General features: G+C 41.2%; 1 protein-coding gene across 6 annotated transcripts in view; it reads left to right on the top strand.

The window, feature by feature from the left end:
- cadps2 (Ca++-dependent secretion activator 2) overlaps positions 1 to 19,123 on the top strand; it is a 135,869-nt gene that overhangs the window by 72,703 nt on the left and 44,043 nt on the right. For all 6 annotated transcript variants that reach the window (XM_058645624.1, XM_058645622.1, XM_058645626.1 and 3 more), the window contains exons 12-14: positions 3,819 to 3,955; positions 11,431 to 11,618; positions 17,249 to 17,350. In XM_058645624.1, the coding sequence (XP_058501607.1) occupies positions 3,819 to 3,955; positions 11,431 to 11,618; positions 17,249 to 17,350 (427 nt within the window). The remainder of the gene's footprint in view (positions 1 to 3,818; positions 3,956 to 11,430; positions 11,619 to 17,248; positions 17,351 to 19,123) is intronic.

Genomic DNA, 19,123 nt, shown 5'->3' with positions numbered 1-19,123 from the left:
TTTGATTTTTCATTTTATTTGTGTGTATTTGTCACCTCGTGGATCACGACTGCTCATTGCTGTTTACGCCACTTTCTGCTACCGACGCTCTCCCTGAAAAGCGCAAACTCACAGGGGAGCCCGACAGTTCTGGTGATCCCATGCTGGTTCCTGACATCATCAAAATAGGTATTTATTTATTTTTAGTTTTGATTTAGAAACCCCAAGAAATAGCATGTTTGGGTTGTAAATCTCTGCATGTGAACTGATGAGAAACTGCTCCAAAAATACAAAGTGAAGAAACCTGGAGTAACAAATGCACCATCTGTGCCAGGAGCTGTGACATCCATCCATATTTTCTGTCACACCCCCCCTTCTTTGGCGTGAACAGACACACACACACACACACACACACAGGAGATAATAGCTGAAAGTTGGACTTGACATGGATCAACATCACCCCCCCCACTGTCTGTCGCCCAATCAATACTCCCCCTCCTTCCCCCTCCTCTTATTATCAGCACTAATCTATATCTCTTTGTCTCGTTTTCTTAAGAGTCACCTCCTTCACTCCCTGTCTTTTCTCTAAATTACATTAAGGACAATCCCATGTTTTGGAAATAACGAATGTAAAATGACCTACATCGGAATTGGACAGAGGGAAAGCAGGCCACAGGAGCCAAAGGGCAACCAGAGACGGAGAAGTGGGAGAGTCAGAAGAAAAGGAGACGGGAAGAAAAAGAGAAGCGCGTTGATTGGAAGATGATTGTGGAGATTTCACTTTTTTCCGTTTTGACAAAAGCGACAAAGAAAAGGAGGTGGGGGGTGATGGCCAAAACACAAATGTCTGAGAGTCCTTGCAGGCTTCTCTGCATCCACACAAAACATGGCAGCGTTGATGAAAAAGCGATCACTAATGCTTGTCTCAGGCACAAGGCCGCAGGCGTCGCAGGCATGGAAACAGCGCCGGCATTCTTCAGGGAGCCATGGTCTTTTGTGGGGCCATGTGTCACACTCTAAAACTTCCCATCCCGAAATGTACTCCAACAATAAATGCAGAGTGGAGAGTGTTAGGCTTTTCATTTGGCGGGGCCATTAACAGGAAGGACTGAAAGGACTGGAAATGGACCTAGGTTTGCTCAGGCCAGGACGCCCTGTGCCTCTTCTGCTTCTTTTATCTGTCTTGTTTTCTGTTGTTGCCTCCGACATTGACCCTGAAGCCTCTTTATTGTTGTCCGCTGAAGGCGCTCCATGGTCGAGCTGCAAGAAGAGTTCCACTGTACCCCTGTGTGAAAAAGCCTTACTATACAACACCAGTCATTTTAAATCAATGTGCAACGCTGGGGTTTCTCGTTTTCCTTATTTAAAACAATCTGACAAAAAGACCTGAAGCGACGACAGTTTCATCAGGACCTGTCTGATATGTCTGAGCCACAGAGCTTTAGAGCTTTGCTTTTAAAAACAAATTAGTGATCCACACTGTGGCACTGGGTCACTCAGTCTCACACACGTATAATCCTCCTGCCGCATATGGTAGAACAGTGTTTCACTAAACCTAGAATACTGTATAGACAGCCACTTTCCCAGTTTGAGGGTTGCAGCCCCTTGCACTTCAAGTCTCAGGGCACCTCGAGCTTTGTTGTTATTATGTCTGCCGTTGGCCACATGCTGGGATTATTGGCGTTTGGATTGGAATGATGTGACCAAAAGTCAGTCCTCTACATTAGCGAGCTGTGAGTTACACATTCAACGTGTACATGTTATGCTCAAGTATATTTTGAATACACCTGGTGTAAATACCTTTTTCAGAGTAGATATTTGTTGCCATAAATTTTGGTCAATTAATTGTCAATGTTTTGATTGAAAATTGTTCAATTGTCAATGAAAATACCAGAGTGAAAACTGACATGTGGTGGAAATCTCATTGTCAAATGCTTGGATTATTTTAATCCAGATATTCCTCCTCACGGAGAAGATGGAGCAACATCTGCACAGTTTATGTACTGTACGTGCCATGGTATGTTGGAATCACAGTGACCTTTTTTTGTTTATTAGAATTTGTGCTTGAATAACAATCCCAATTACTACTATTATGATAGAAATAGTGTCACACCCTGTCCTTGTGAGGCTTCACAGATCAGTAATAAGCAACTCAATCAGTTGAAAATCATTCCCAGTGATGATCTAATCAGTTTCACGACTTGTTTTTTTTTTTGTCCAACAAAAAGTCAGAGATATCAAGTAGTTGGCACAACATGTTGAAGAATTTTACATCAGGTACTGCAGGTATCGCGCGGCTCTTTGGATGTTTTCGGTCAAACCCATCTGTCCCGGCAGTGTCAATAACCACGGCCATTTCTGCTTTAAGCTGTAAGGAGCGAGTGATGTGGTGTGATGAACCGCGGGCAGATTGTTTTTCTGAAGCTTGATCTCCTGCTGCAGTTGATCAGTCGTGTGTTGTTGTTTCTCGTCTCCCCGGCTGTATTTGACTCCACAAGTCTCCGCCAGTGTTGTCTGCATGTCATCCATGTTGGCGATGAGTGTTATTGTCAGCTGACAGTTCTGACAGCTTCACAGAGAATCTGTAGCCAACCGAGGTGGGAACTATTAACCGCAGCACTGCCAATGTAGCTGTGTACGTGTGTGTGTGTGTGTGTGTGTGTGTGTTGGCACTTAAGTTCACGGCTGGGCTCAGAGAGGCGTGAATGACTGTAAATGGGAACAAATTATGATATCACCTTTTTGCTGTGGTTTAGCCGTTTCTTTCTAACACCAGCGCCTCACACTATCAACTCTGGTTTCCCTCTATAGCATGTCCTCAAAAACAAATACACCTATTAAGTTCTATAAAAAGAATCCTTAGAACACAAGCAACCAGCTGCAGCCTTAATGGTTGCAAAGAATGAGAAGCTTTAAAATGATCAGTCCTTTATGAAAACCTGTATTAAAAACTTTGACCGTCTGATATCATAAATGTGTCATTTTGGCCAGGTTTTCAGTTTTTCCTCATGTTGACTGAAAACATTTTTAATTTTCTTTTTCACAAAGAAAATCAGTGAATCTGATCCACAATGAAGGTGAGGGCGAACCATTTTCCTGGCGCTACATCAGGGATCTTACATCTGAAATTGTATTTAAAGGTAGATAATATTATGACAAACTAAATAAAAAACTAATTATTTTGAAATCTTCACTGTCAAATTACTTTATGTTTCTATTTCCTTTTCTTTTCATGACTTTTCCAGCAGCCTGGATGTTCACAGTGCAGCGTCCTGAGGTTCATGCTGAATTATTTTTATGTCTCAAAATATTGTTTTTAATCATAAAATATTTGACAGCTATTTACAGTAAATGACTCACTACTATTTGCATTGCTTTCACAGTGAATTACCTTGTAAGTGTGTATTTATAGTAAATTAGGTCATTGTAACATTTTACAGCAAATTACTGTAAATTGACAGCGCTTTACTGTTACCATGTAGCAAACTTCCCAGCAGTAATACCATACAGTATACTACTGTGACTTGGCAGTATTTTCGTGCATGAATACTATATTTACCTGAATCACACTTCCAAAATAATCACTTTAGATGGTTTCACAATAAAACACAGAAATAAGTATTATAATTTTAATTATCACAGTTAAAGCCTGGAATTAATTTACAGTGTAAATCCAGTGATGACGCTTAATGCCATCATGTCCTTAGTAAGACATAAGGTGAATAAGTTTCTGGTCTTCAGTTGGAAGCATAACCGAGACTAAACCCACAATTCTCTCTGAACAGATTTCCCTAATGTTCCTCATTTTCTGTGTGTGTGTGTGTGTGTTTCCTGCTCAGGTCTGGATCCATCTCAGCGTCAGGGAGTGGAGGGGTTGATCTCTGCAGCTCCGTGTCACTTCGACCACGCCACCCTGTTCAGCGTGTTACAGAAACACACTCTGCAGCACCGCATGAACGACTCCTTCTCCTGCCTGGTACGTTTGAACTACACGTCCGCAGTTTGTTTTTTTTCCTGCTGCACTTACACAGACATCAGCTCGCCACTGATGGTGTTCAGATTTGTGTTGAAGTTACATCAGGTTGCTTTCTGTTCTATAGTCAGTGTTCATGCTCTTAGAGCTAGTCTCTTGATGAGAGTTTTTTTAATCAAGATAAAATGTGTCACAACAGACAAAACAAAACACTTATTTTAACTTTTTTGACAACCCCTCAGCAAATCAGTCGTTAATGAAACCAAATAAACTAAATGTTGCACTTTAAAATAAATGACTCTGAATATAAGAAATGATTTCCCTTAGAAACCCACTCTCTCTAACCCTCCCTCCCTCCATCCCTCCTTCTCTCTCTGTTTAAGGCTGCAGGGCTCTCTCACACTGATTTAGGGGATAAACACTCTAATCAATACCTTCCAAATAGGATCATGACCCTCATGGACAACTGCTGGGGGGGTGAAACCTACATTTGTGAGTGGGGCAAATGAGGGATTATTTGTTGTCTTGTGTTCGACTAAGCAAGAACCATGAAGCTCAAACAGTGCAGATATAATTCACATGCTCTTCTACAATACACACTATGCCGTTGACACGATGTGTCAAAAAAGGGCTTTAGAGTGCGTTACCTTTTGTATGGTCAATGGTCTGCAGCTGTGAGGAACCTGTACCAATTTTTGTTTAACAACAGAAATTGAAAATACTGTATGTCATTGAGAACATGCAGTAGATAACTACCCGGCATCTAGCAACACCCACATCTGTTCCATACAGTCTTCTTTGGTTTCATTTGTTAATAGCAGAGTCATTTTGTGATGATGCTGTTGCATTAATGACCTAACAAGAACCAAACAATTTGAAAAAAAATGCAGATATTCAGAGTCCACAACATGCCCTCTGCTTAAAGAAGCATTTACATGATATTTAGTAGTCCCCGGGCGCTACTCAGTGTGGCAGCCCACTGCTCCTAATTCTAGGATGGGTCAAATGCATAGGAATAATTTCCCTAAGGGGATTAATAAAATAAAAAATAAATAATTCAATTCAGGTTCTTTTTTAGATGTTTCATCTAATGATGGACTTGAACCAGAGTGACTTTCTTTGGTCTTGGGCAGACTTGGAATTGGCTTAGACCTGCCCTCCAAAAATGCCCCTGCTGAGATTCTCTTACTTTCATTCCTGACACAAGATGGCAACAAAGAGGAGGAAGAAGCTGCTGCATTGTTTATGTGCCTCAGTGTGTATGTTCATTTTACATGTGATCAACATTTCCATTTTAACATGGATGTAGAAGCAACAGAAGTTGTATCATGGCTTGTGTCTTGTCCAGCTCAAATACCAGTCAGGTTCATCCAGGTTCGTCTACACTTCTCTGCAGGAAGCCACAATCAAATCACAAGAGGCTCCTGCTGTGATTGTGTTGCCAATCATCAATATAATGATGGTACAGGACTAGCTTTACCATGTCAGCTGCAGGGGATTAGGAAATATAATCAATTTAAAAACAAACAGGACATTTTCTACCTGTATACTACTCGTAAACCCTGATTTAGAACTATTAAAGTGGTGATTGAGTTCTGATTTCCATCAGTCTGGTAAAGACTGGCTGCTGAGAGGAGGGAGGGCTCATTCTGACGGCCCTGAACACTACAGCAGAGAGCGGAATGAATTAATTTGGCTGCGTTTTCAAAAATATCTTCATGTCTGATGTAAATTGAATTTGCAGTCAAGTTATATTCACTGCTGTTTTTCCCTTAGTATTTCATATACATTATATGTAATTGTTCCCAAAAACTTTTTTTTTACATGGCTGCAGGTTGTGTTTTTTTGAATATTCATTTTTTTTTGGTCAACCATTATTTCAAGTTCCTTGAATGCAATGTCTAGTCTTTTATCCTGAATGATCTGCGTGTGCATTTTATGTGTCATTTGAAATGGTCAATGGGCTACAACTTAAGATCACTGATATTTTCCTCAGAATCTCAAATTATTACCAAGGAGTAACAGCAAGAAGTCCATATTTGTCTTGTGTGAAATACTGAAATAACTCTTGATTGGGGTTAAACGCGTCCTTTAAAACTGAATGAAGACTTGAAAACTCTCCAGTGAAACACAAACTGAGGCGGATCTTAAAGAGTCCGCTCATCCTGACATGTGCTGCGCTGTGTTCTAGTCTTTGAAAAAGCAGCGGAAAGAGGAGATGTTCACTGATGTGACATCTGTGCTTCTTTCATTTCTCTACCTGCCTCACCAGGACGCCTTCCAACTCTGCAATTAGACCGAGCCATTCACACTGGCCCTCCAGCTCTTCTCTCCTCAGCCTTTTGTTCAAACTCGCAGGCTTTGTGTTCCAACCTGAGCCCCTTTCACCAAACACTCTGAGAAAAGGCCAGTGCCTGTGTGTGGGGGACATCTGTTGAGAAGTGGCTTGGATTTATGTCACAGACGGGGTCATATTTTATTCAGAAAGAGTTGAACCCAGCGACAACAACAACAGTAATTAGGCAGAACCTTGGTTTGTAGTAAGAGCCCAGAGTCCTGTTAACTGGACAGGAGAAGTTCCCACTGACGACTGAAGGGTCAAAGAGCCTCAGTGAAGCTGCTGGTGGAGTGTTGAGGTTCACCTGCAGTGAGTTTCTGACACAGGCTCTTGAATAATCTTAATCCAAATTAATTGTGCACTACTAATAAAACAACGTATATTGAAATCAAGAAAAGCCAAAAGAATTCAATCAAACAACTGATATCTCATGTATTCAACCACTTTAGATTTAGTTGATGAATGTGTGAGGACCAACAAGTTGTAAAGAGTCAGTAGAGGTGAGAATATACAGACTATACGTGTAATCTTTAACCTTTTCAACCATTATGTCTGTGGCTGAGAAACCAGTGGAAGTACGGAGACTTTTCCTTTTGGCCTGAGGGCAGAACTGGGTTATAACAATAAAAACATTTGTTTTAAGTCAGTTAGTCTTTTCTTAACTTACAGTAATGACTGTCCTTTCTCATCTTAATGGAGAGTCCAGGAAGTGGAAGTGAGGCACTCGGATGTAGAAGAATATAAAACTCCCTTTATTTAAGTCAACAGTATCCATCAGGTCACACGTGTAGTTACCCAGGGTCACGTGTCTTACATACACACCCTTTTGTTTCCTATGCACCTTGGAATTTTTCAAACAGAAAAGATTAAAGCCTTTTATTTTAATTCAAGAAAAAGGTTTAAGTTCAGTCAGCAGCCGGTCAACGTCCAAGCACGCCGACCCCCGCCTTCCTGCACCTTCAGTAAACCACCGGCCATTGAAGCAGAAGGAAAAAGGTCATGAGATCATGGCGAATGAGCAGTGAACTGGACATCTTAAGACCAATATTTACCTCTCCACAAACATACAGTAGCTCTGGCCCGCTCCGGCCTCCTGTCCTTTAGTCTGGAGACCTTTCAAACGCCTTTGTCTCCACCTTTACTCGTGGAGGACGCAGGTGTCATACTCCCATCAGTCCTGACAGTGTCTTGTTTTCAAATGAACTTCCTGTGGAGCCATACCATTATTCACTCCTAATAAAATGACTCAGATGGATGCATGCAGACACTTTGGGCCTCCCACTGCATTGAACTACTGACCCTAAAGGGGGGAAAAAACAAGCCATGCAGCAAATGTTGGGGTATTTTACAGCATAAAAATTCCCCCTTTATTTATTTATGTTTATGAGCATATCCTCCACTTATCAGTAGATTCTAGATAACAACACACAGAACTGTGGATTGTCCCTGATGCACCATCATTGTTTGAGTGTATGAATGGGTGTTTGAATTGTTTCTTTACCTACAATATATAAGCTTCATGTCATTTAATGTCTTTAAATTAAAATGAACTGTGCTTATGAAGTGTTAACCAGTAATTACTTTGTTAGCCCCCACGTATAGTCTCGTCCTCCTTGTTTACATACTGGAAATGAAGTATCTATGTGTGTTGAACTTTTTCTATAACATTCAATGTTTGGATGATATTTTCACCAAGGCTGTGAAAGATTTTACACCATGAAAATAGATTTTTTTTTTACATATATATATATATATACCACTGTTATGTTTCTTATTGTAACATAAGTCAAACAATTACTCTGTGTGCATACTCAAAAGGTCAAGTATAACAGTTTAATATCAGAGCGTGAGGTGTAGAAACCTCCAAATAACCATGGCAACAACAACACTGCTGCTTCAGGTCGTCTTTCGCTGTCACCTGACTCTTGAACCTAAAATAACGATAAGACTACGAGGAACTTGTTTCACCTCCTTACATTGTTTTTACATTGTTGTCTTGCATCCAGAGCCCCAGTTCTAGCCCGCTGTGAAGACCTGCTAATCACCAGGTCGCTTGTTGACAGCACTGTCTGCTCATACGAGGACACCTGTGTCTCCAGTTAAGCTGGTGAGCAGGAGACAGTCTGCAGAAATGTATTTTCCGTAGATCATGTCAATGGCACGTACATACATGCTGCCAGAGTGGGAGCAATGCTTGTCTAGTTGCTCATGAAACCAGGATCTATGGAAGGAATTGATTGTGCTTGCTTTTCTTAATGGCTAAATTTGGCTTACAGTCGTAAACACTTATTACACAACAAATGAGTCTAAATTGTTGCTGGAGATCGGCATGGATATTCAATTATTTGTTTGATTATAAAAGTAGATGAGTTATTGTGACAAAATGATGTCTAATGTAGGAACACAGTTTAAAGCCTGACAAGCCTGGAGCACTCATGCGGTTTTCCTCCCTCATTAAGGCCACAGTGAATTTAGTTTGAAAAAACTAAAAGTTCAGTGTTTTTTTTTTATTTTCACATCATCTTTTCAATGGCTCCTTTTCAAAAAATGTTGGAGAGATCATTTCTGAAACCAGTGGGTCGCCGTTTCATGGTCATTCAAGCAAATACAGATTTCTGTAATTTATAGTGATGTTTTTTTCTTTATTTACATTTATTGAGACCTAGTCTGTTTTAATCCCGATCTTTGCATTGTTTATAAACCCATCATCGCCCCTTATCAACAGGGTAAGGGAATGGTTTCTAACCTTTCTTTTTTTTTCACTTCTGAATAACTGAGCATGAAAATAGAAAAGTGCTGTTCATGTCATGTAGTCTCACATGGCAAACTGGCAACTCTCTTACTGTTCGGGTCAGAAGATTTCTTTTTGGACCCAAAAGTGGTTTTCCTGTGCCAAAAAAAAGGGGATTCTGAACCACCATGATAAAGACTCCTCAGCTACTCATCTCCCTCTCAGCTGTGTGTCAGGCGTTTGCACTCAGGTGATGAGCAGCCAGCCGAGGTGTTTGCCGCTCCAAAAAACGCATGCTGCTCCCACTTTTACCGGGTTGTGTCATTTCTCGGAGGGAGGTGGTAGATAGAGATGTGCATGCTCGGCTGACTGAGCTAACGAGGCAGTCGGCTTAGTAGCTGCTAATTGAGCGGTCAGCGCCAAGACTGGAGTTCGCCATCTGTTTGTCACAGAGGAACATCTTGTCGCATCACGCTCGTCAGCGCCCCCCCCCCTCCTTTTTTTCTGTGGTGTGATATTAATAGCTCAAGCTCACAGACGGAGGAAAAAGACAAGAAAGACACTGGAGACAAATGACAAACAAACTCAAGACTGTAAAGAACGGAGCAGAGGGGGACTGAGGAGTAGGAGGAGCTGGATGAAGAGTGGCACTAAAAGGCTTCCAGACGACTGCCAGGTCCAGTTCACCCCGACAGGCAGTGTGTGGGCTAGATTCTCAAAAATAACTTCAATCACTGTCGATTTTAAATTCTGTAGCCAATTGATTCTCAGAAGTTGCATGAAACCAGTCAACGTTTATGGCCATTTTTATTCTGATTTGTCAAATAATGAAAGGGGCTTCGAAATGACCACTTTATTTAAGTATGGTCGGGGGGACGTAAAAGAGGAATTATGAGACACAGCTTTTTTGATGTGCACAATGGAAAGTCAGGAGTTTCCACTTTAATAACCTCCATGTATTTTATTTTTTCACTTGAACAGCTCTTGCTTCAGCAGATCTGCACTCTAAACTTACAGTATTTACATTTGAACAAATTAAGATGCTCAACAGTGTGTAGGAAACTTGAACTTATAGCCGATGCTTTTTATCTGAAAAACAAAAAAATACATATATATATATATATATATATGTATATATATACCAGAGTTACCTTTTGTCACCATGGTTACAGTAATAAAGTGATTACAGTTCTCTTGAGGTCATGGATAAAGAAACAATCTTGTGTTTTAAAGTCCCATCCATCCTTTGCCACATCATTAATACGATTTTCAGAATTTGAACAGGAATATGTTGAAGTTACATCTCTGGTGTATCAGCTAGTATTAAAAAAAATACTGCACTTAATCTGAAAAAGGAACTGGTCCTGCAGGACCTCTTCTCTCTTGGGTCGCCTGTTGCCGGGTGGAGAGCCACGACTGTCAGACAAGAGGAGGTGTGTGTGTGCGTGTGCTTGTGTGCGTGTGTGTGTGTGTGGCGGCAGCAGCTCAGTGGAGGTGCTAATTTGTTGATGTTCCTTCCGTGAGGAATCTTAATTAGCGATGTAAGTTTCATGCCTAATTTAGTGATTAAATGCAGGATGAATGAACTAATGAACTTGCCGGGGTGTTCCACTCGTTCGACTCGTTCCACACCTTTTTTTTTTTTTTTTTTTTTTTAACTCTAGGAAAGAATTAATAGCTGAAGGGTTAACCTTTACACACCTCTGTTTAATTATGTTAAAGAACTATTGAGGACTTTTATAGAGTTTGCAGGGCCAAAAGGTGACCAGTATTGGTTTGTGTCTGTTAACGTGCAGGAGTCTTCCGAGTATTAAAACTTTATTAATACGCTTATATTATTCTAGGCATTTTGAAAGAGGACACTGAGATAACATGTCTGATACATAAGGGGACATTAATCCACAGTTTTGGAATCTTAATAGGAGGAGTCTCTCTCTCTCTCTCTGACATTGTGTGAGGATGGCGATCAACAGCTTGTCTGCAGAACTGAAATAAAATGATAAATCACAGGTGAAACAGCCCTGTGCGACGAGGCTCGTGAGGGGGAAGTGAACTCATACTCATCACCTATTTTAAAACTCCCTCTGGTTTTTTTTTTCCAAACACCATCATTAAATTCTTGTCTTTAGATGAGAAATTATCGTGGGTAATCTTATTCTTTTTAGCATTTTTATTCAGTAGTAAAATGGCAATATACAGTATCAGGGCTAGGTATTGCTATTGATTTCTTGAATACATTTGGTTTGGATTTACCAGGTCGAATCAAATTCCATATCAATATGGCTATGAAAGAGATTTGGTGTAGTTTTGGTGTGTTTATCTGGCTCTAATTGCTGTCATGAACACCAGAGAGATGTATGCAGAACTGACCGGTCAGGTGTGTGTGTGTGTGTTTTGTTTTTCCTTCAGGGTTGGTTCAGTCCTGGTCAGGTGTTTGTCCTGGACGAATACTGCGCACGGTACGGCGTCCGAGGTTGCCACCGTCACCTGAGCTACCTGAAGGGTTTGATGGACTATTCGGAGAACAGCACACTGGTTGACCCCATGCTGCTGCACTACAGCTATGCCTTCTGCGTCTCCCACGTCCACGGGAACAGGTACACCAGCCCACACTGCTGTAAGAATCGCAGCAGGGATTCATGCAAACACACGTCCCATCCATCACTGTTGAAATCCAGATGTTGGAAGATTCTCATCAGTATTTCAACTGGGCTCTGGGATTTTAAGCAATCCCAGATTTTTCCCCATCCTATTACATGTGTAGAAGACAACTCATTTACCCAAGGCTGTCCATCTCCTCAACTCACATCCACTAAACCTATTTTATATTGTCATTATTTTAAACTGACACAAACTTGCACCTTGCACACGTCTCTTCTTAACTCCCGATGGAGCCGTCATTTCCTATAGCTGATTCAAGACTTTATTCCACTTGAACATAAAGATTTTTGCCCACCGCCACTTGCAGAGCGACTGATGCTCACATTTTTCTTGAGTGGACTGCAAGGGCAGCACAGTTTTCGCAACCTTCAGGCCCCCGTTCGTCAGCAGGAAACTCCCAGATATGAGCAACAGAAGTGTCTTTTAGCCACTTGTTGGCATCAGCGCCGCTCCAGCAGTTCAGTTCTCCACTTCACTCCCAGAAGCCCCTGCTTGACTCCCTGGCTTGTAATTACTGATATATGTGCTTTCTCTCTTTGTCGACTCATTTAGTCAATTAGAAAGCATAATGATTAGCTTCTCCAGCTAATCGCCACATATAAATTGGGGGGGATAACTGGAATTGGCTTTTTGTCAGTTGGAGCTCTAATTTGAATAATTGATGCCCATTCAGGGCTCCTGGAGCTGCCTGAGTGGGTGTGGATGGGAAAAAGAGGTTTTTGGATGGCTGGCAGACTCGGAGGTGGAAAAAAAAAAAAAAAAAAAAACTTAATTACAGAACTCGGGTTTCCCTGGAGGGCTGCTCGACAAGATGAAACTACAACAGGAGACAGATAGGACAAAAAGAGACGCCACCGACTGATCAGCAGGAGAGTACTTGACTGATAATTCAAGGCGATATTTTCAGAATATATCAGTATTTGCCTTTAACAGAACTCTCGTTTCAAACTGAGGGAAACGTGTCGGCTCATGTTTTGTGAGAGAGATGTTTTAACCATTGTGGATGGGGTCACAAAGTTTTTGAATTTCAGATGAATTAACACCTAAAACTTTGGTTAAAATATTTTTTTTTATTCCTGTCAGTGTCACCATACTTCGTTTATCAGTGTAAAGGCTTTCAGCAGCAGCTGCAGGCTTTGCAAAAAATTCAGAGGTGACTTTTGATGCCCCATCCTTATCTACATTAAGTTGATAATAAATGATAACGGAGTAGAAAAAAAATCATTCATTCAGTCAGACAGTTTGAAAATTTGAGGAAGGTCCAGTTCGTTTGTAAACAGTGCCAACTGTGTGCATTTGCTTATATAATAATTTTAATGCATCCAAAGCAAGCATTTTATTAGATATACTATCAGAACTCCATGGCCAAATCCTGCATTGACTGGATAAATGCTTGAAAAACCACATTATTAATGTGCTCATAAAATGTATTAAGTGTGCATAAGCTTTATGAACATTACACATTTCTCCTCTCTGTATTTTGTGAGAAATCAGTCAATCTGAACAGCCTTAGCTTCTGTAAAGAACAGTTTTTACTTCACGTAAAACATTTCCAAGTGAAGTGCTCAGAAGAAGTCTCCTGTTGTCTCTACAGCAGATTGGAAATGCATTTTTTTATTGCGTGTGCCTTTCACTCTGCGTCTGTTCTTTCGTGGTCATCTCAAAGTGGCAGCTGGAAATAACAACAATGCGTGTGGAAGGTATCACGTCTCAATCTGAGTCAGACGACGGGCGACTCGGTGGAACCAGATAATTAACTACATTACAAAAGCGTGTTTAAAAATAAATGCAACCAAGAAGCATCTGAGACCTTTTGTTGCTCCCATGATTCACCACATCTGCAAGTGCTGTCTCTCCCCCTGTGACTGACAGCGGTGGCACTGTATTTATACTGTAAACGCTGTAAAAGGTGTATTAACAGCATCTGGGCATATTGTAACCAGGACTGGACAGTTGTTGTTTGCTGTGGAGTTTGATAGAACAAACAAACGGATGCAGGTGAAGGAACCATGACTCTTGACTCATCTTGTGCAGCTCTGTGACAGTTTGATAACACGGGTGTGGTTGAACTGAGATCAGGGTTAAAGGAGCATTAGCAGAGCTCGGAGGGATGGACGCTCGTCTCCCTCTCACCTGTCACCTTGGATCTTCTCCTGGCTGAGCCATCCACACCACGCCGACATGGGATGTGACAGAATCTTTTACCCCCCCCCCCCCCCAACCATTCACACAACAGAGCCCCCATCTCCAGGGAGGTGACACACATGATCACCTGCCACTCAGCTTCATCTCCTTTCCACACCTCTTGAGGTGAAGTGGCGTCCACACCCGGTGCCCTGCCACGGCGCTCGGCGAGCACCACTCACGACGACTCTCGTCAACCGACATCACAACCAAACAGCTGCAGGCCGATATGGTGCTCGTCGTTTACACATTGAGTGTAAACAGTCTAACCTGAGTCTACAGACCGCCCCTGCCCCCCCCCCGAAGCTCCACTGACAGCAGCCGTGGCTCCAACATGCTCGCTTCATTTAGCGGCAACAATGTGTCTGAAGCTCGACAAGCTGTCGCATCCCTCCCCACGCATGAACAAGCATCTGAGTGGATTTAATGGCAGAGTGAAGAGCGATACCAAACAGCTCACTCTGCTCTGCTCTGCGTTTCGCATTTGGCTTCTCGCCAACTTGTTCCTTGTCTGATTAGTTTCCTGTCACAGTTTGACTCAGTGGAAGTCCAGAGGATGACTGACCGTTGCAGGACAATGCTTTGTTTTGCGTACATATACAGTGTATATTGTGAGGAACTTCTCAATGAGCTGCTTGTGAGAAACAAAATGTTTTTTGAGCTTCCATCACATGGAGTTTGCTGATTTGTGTGTAAATCTTTTCAAAAGTTTTGAATCCTAGGAAAAATGAAAACGTGTCCACTCAAGTAGTGCATTCATGTACAACTGTAAAATGATTAATGTTGTCACTTTACAGCTGACATTCTTAATATAAATGACTATTGTAATTCAGTTCATATTTGTTTCATTATTTATGTATTTGTTTTAAATAAGCAGAACCTGCTTTTTTCCCCTTGGGAAAGTTTGTGGACGTAAAATATTAAGATTTGGCTTGGAGAGCTAACTGCTTGATGAAATCATTTTCTTGATGAAATAATGTGTTGTGGGCCACAGTGTGTAAAAGTAACAGTGAGCTGCGAAAGTGTCAGTGTCGGTCATTTTTCTGTTCCGTCACCTCGTGATCTGCTGATCACTGAAACCAAATCTGATAGACAGAAGTGTTGAAAGACATCTGCTGTAGTCTCCGTTTGTGTGTGTGTGTGTGTGTGTGTGAGGGAGAGCGAGAGAGCCTTGTTCAACATGAACGTGACACACACGGACACACACTGCTTACCCCACCCCGAGGACTCTGCTGTGTTCCCGAAAGATGAACTGGTGCTTGTTAAATAGGGGGCTTTGGGAAGTGTCGGGGGTGTGAGGGTAATGAATTGACAGATTTGGGGAACAAGGGGGTTTAGAAGTTGTGCTGACAAGTGCTGTTGTGCAGGGAGAGCTGCCTCTTATTACCGGATGAATTGAGAGGAGTGGAGCTGAAGAGACGCGTCGTCGTTCTCGCACAATACGTGACGACTTCCTGTTGTCATCCTGCATCTCATCTATGGCCTTCGCACTCTTAACAAAAGCCTGTCTGAGGAAACAGAACGGGGACTTTCAAATAAACCTGTAGGACAAACTGAGCGCATTATAATAGTTTATATCATTTTTAAATGTTTTGTTGTGCTTAGTGTTTTATATTCATTAAATGCAATGAAATCCAATTTATCTTTTAAAATTTTAATATAATTAATTTTACTGTAGTTGATTGTACTTTACCTTTTATGTCTTTAATAATATCCATGCAACTATATTTTATTTTATCCTTTTTGTTCTTCAAATTATATATATATATATATATATATATATATATATATATATATATATATATTATTCATTTTTCTGTCTGTCATTATATTATTTCTTTTTATCTAATTGTATTATATACTGTATCTGTGTGATTTAATTTAAAGATCATATTTTAATTATTGGTTTTGGGATGGCACACGCGTATAATACGTATAAGACATTATTTTCATTGTCATTGAGGCACTTGTCTAGTTAAAGTGTTCTCGTTGTACTGATCGGCGTGGACGTGCAGCAGGAGGATGGTTCAGTGTCTTCTTCCTCTCACCTGCCGCTCGTCCTTTCTCGTCACATTTTTATTTTCAATTCAGAAACGTGCTGCGATGAGCTGAGCGAAGTTGTTGGTAGTCAAGGCACAGTGGTCCGGGGCTGAACCAGCGAAGGCTTTTATAAGAACAACTCATTAACAGACAACCTCCCCGCTTCTTCCCTCTGGCGACTGCGAGTGCCGTTTAGAGAGGGTGCTTTTCTCTTTCAGCTGCACAGAGAAAGCCCACAAAGTCAAGGCTGGTCGCTCTGGGTCCTGATTGCATTTTTTCCCCTTTTTTGCCAGAGTGCCTATTCAGACAAAGGCAAGAAGGGAATGAAAGCTTTACAAACATTAATGAAGCCCTCAGCTAACAGTTTTTTCTTTGTTGACTCTCCTCCTGTTGGCCGTGTGAGTTGTGGAGGAGGAAGAGGAGCCTGAGCAGCTCTCTGTTTGATTGGTTGACTTTGAGGTCAGCGTGGAGAGTTTGGCTGCTCGACCAGTTAGTTTGGTGAAAACAAGCAGTCAAACTTTGAGTGGGAAAGAAAAAAAAAAAAAAAAAAAGAGCCCGGCCTGTTTTCCAAGGCTTCACAAGCGATAGGAAATGTCTTGGTATTTTTAGAGAAAATGCAGGATATTTTGGTTTCTTAAACAATGGAACAAGCCATTGTTGTACCTGAACTGAAAAGAGGATCATATGAATTGATTATTTTTACATTATTACATTTCAGAACAACATGTTTACTCTGTCATGTTCTGTCTGTTTTATTTAAGTGTATTTATTCATGTGTTTAAGAAAGGGACAAGTGCAGAAGAACCGCGACAGCACAACAGAAGCGCCATCCCCCCGCCCGTCCTCCCCCCCGATTCTCTGTACAGACGTGTTCAGCCGCAGCTAATTTCCTACAGTTCCTTTGATGGCTACCAATAATTACATGTCATCATAAAACAATATAACATGTAGTAATATATTAGCAGAAAGTTAGAAAACGATCAAAACAGTAACTAAACACAGAAACATACAGTCCATTGGATCAGAACAAAATAAAACAGATTAAGGCTACATCATGAACTGAAATACTCATCATGCAATTGTATATACACACAATTAACAGATAGTGTCTTGAGTGCAGCTCTGGCCAGGTTTTATCTATGACTCTGAACATGTGGACGTCCTGAATCTGCTTTAAAGCGGTGTCCTGGGAAAACATACTGATAAGAATTTATTTTGACCTATTAAAGGTTTGTGCTGACCGCCACTTAAAAAGATGAACTAATGGTCTCATATCCTCACATTCCCACATTTGGTTAAGATGGAAGTGGACTGACTGTGTCCTGTGTGTTTTGTTTTTCAGGCCTGATGGGATGGGGACTGTGACCGCAGAGGAGAAGGAGGAGTTTGAGGCCATCAGAAGTCGTCTCATGGCTCTGCTAGAGTATCAGATCACACATTTTAGGTATGACCGCCGTCTCATCAGACTTGAAATCTTGTGCATGTCATCGGGTTTCGCAAACTTCTAAAGGAAACATATGGTCTCTAATTCGCCTAATTGAATGTTTCTACACAGACCGTTTTGGTTTTGAGTTGTTCCAGTATGAATGAATGCGGCTTTGCAACATCTCCATATCTATATTATTATTGTTATGGTTTAGCGCTGGTAAACATGATCCAGAATCGCCTCGTCAACTGACGCAGTTTATGCAAACACCTAAACCTACGTGACATTGTACGATATTGCTGTAACACTCGTGAGACTGAGCACATGGCACCCTCTAGTGGACTGAATTTTTTTTCGATTGTTTATGCTAATCCACAAAAAGTTTAATGTTTTATTTGTAACATCAGTTAAAAAATGGTATGCTGCACTTAAGAGGCAGTATCTCATAATGTGATAACGTGATGATAATAGCTAATACGTTAATGCTATAAAAGCTGAATTAGTGTAACGTAGGATCATTTTTAACGTCACTCTCAGATCCTTTTGCTTTTGAAAACGAGGAAATCCAGGAGAGTGGTAAAAGCAGAAGGATCACATTCAGGATATCGTTTTTCCATGTTAACATACTCGTTATCAACATTATGGTCAAGTGTCAGGGATTGTGTTTGTTAATGGAAAAATAGTAAGTGATGTTTAATGGAGCGAAAGCACAAGATCCTTATTATTCTTACTCTTGTCTTGTTTCAACCTAAACTGTTAACACATCATGAAATTCACTAAATGCTACTGCAAAAAAAAAAAAAAAAAAAAATGCCACTATGCTCCTTTAACTCTATTATAAAGACGTGAGGCAGTCTGGGTATTTTTATCATAATAGATACGGGACATGTGTTGACGGCGGCTGATGAGACCTCCCTGCATCTGCGTGCTGCTATTCAGCACGGCCGCTGTCGCCTGCTTGTGAACACATTGTGAGCGTGGTGTGAAAGCAACAGCCCCCAGACCTTGAGCAACACTTGTCTGAATGGACCTGTGCCATTAACTGTCCTGAAGCCCGGCTCTTGAAACCCTTCTCGCCTGAGAGGGGCCCTCCATCTGGCCCAGAGAGCGGAGGAGGGGCCGTTCCGGGGGCCAGGAGAGTGGAGCAGAGGGGGTCGATCAGCGGGAGTCATTATTACTCGCCTCAACAAGAGGCTAATGCTGGTAAACAAGAGCCGGGACATTACTGGGATTATGCTAATGTAACCAAGGACAAGACAAGGATTTCCAGAGTTTGTGTTTGGATTAAAGCCCGAGCTCAGGCACTCAGGATTCATGTAGGGTTATGAATTTTAACCATGCAACGTGGTCTTCATTTACATAAAGTATAATCTTTCACCGACCTGATTCAAAGATGCTTTTGCGCACATTTTACAGTAGAGATGAGCACACACACAGACAGACTGATGGATAAAAGTATTTTTAAGCCTGTGGACTTTAAACAGAGGGACTCTGAATAGGCTGTGCAAATAGTTTTTTCTTGATTTGTTTCTTATCATAAATGTGCATTATGCAGCCACATATACATTTACTCTGTCAAAGGCTCTAGAATACAATATATTCCATTCATCAAAGACTCTTTAAGCCCATTTACAGTTGTCTTCTCCATAGTAGATTCTATTTTTCCTTTCAGTGATTATGAACTTTATAAAGAACTGTTACATACTTTCCATTTGAATGACTAAAATCTCAGAGGAGGTTGTGTGTTGTGTGGTTTTGGGCAAGTCTGTCTGTTTGTGATTCTCTGTGAAC

The sequence above is a fragment of the Solea solea genome, chromosome 12 (genome assembly GCF_958295425.1).
Source record: "Solea solea chromosome 12, fSolSol10.1, whole genome shotgun sequence".
Classification (NCBI taxonomy): Eukaryota; Metazoa; Chordata; class Actinopteri; order Pleuronectiformes; family Soleidae; genus Solea; species Solea solea.
This window is presented reverse-complemented; position numbering and strand designations above follow the sequence as displayed.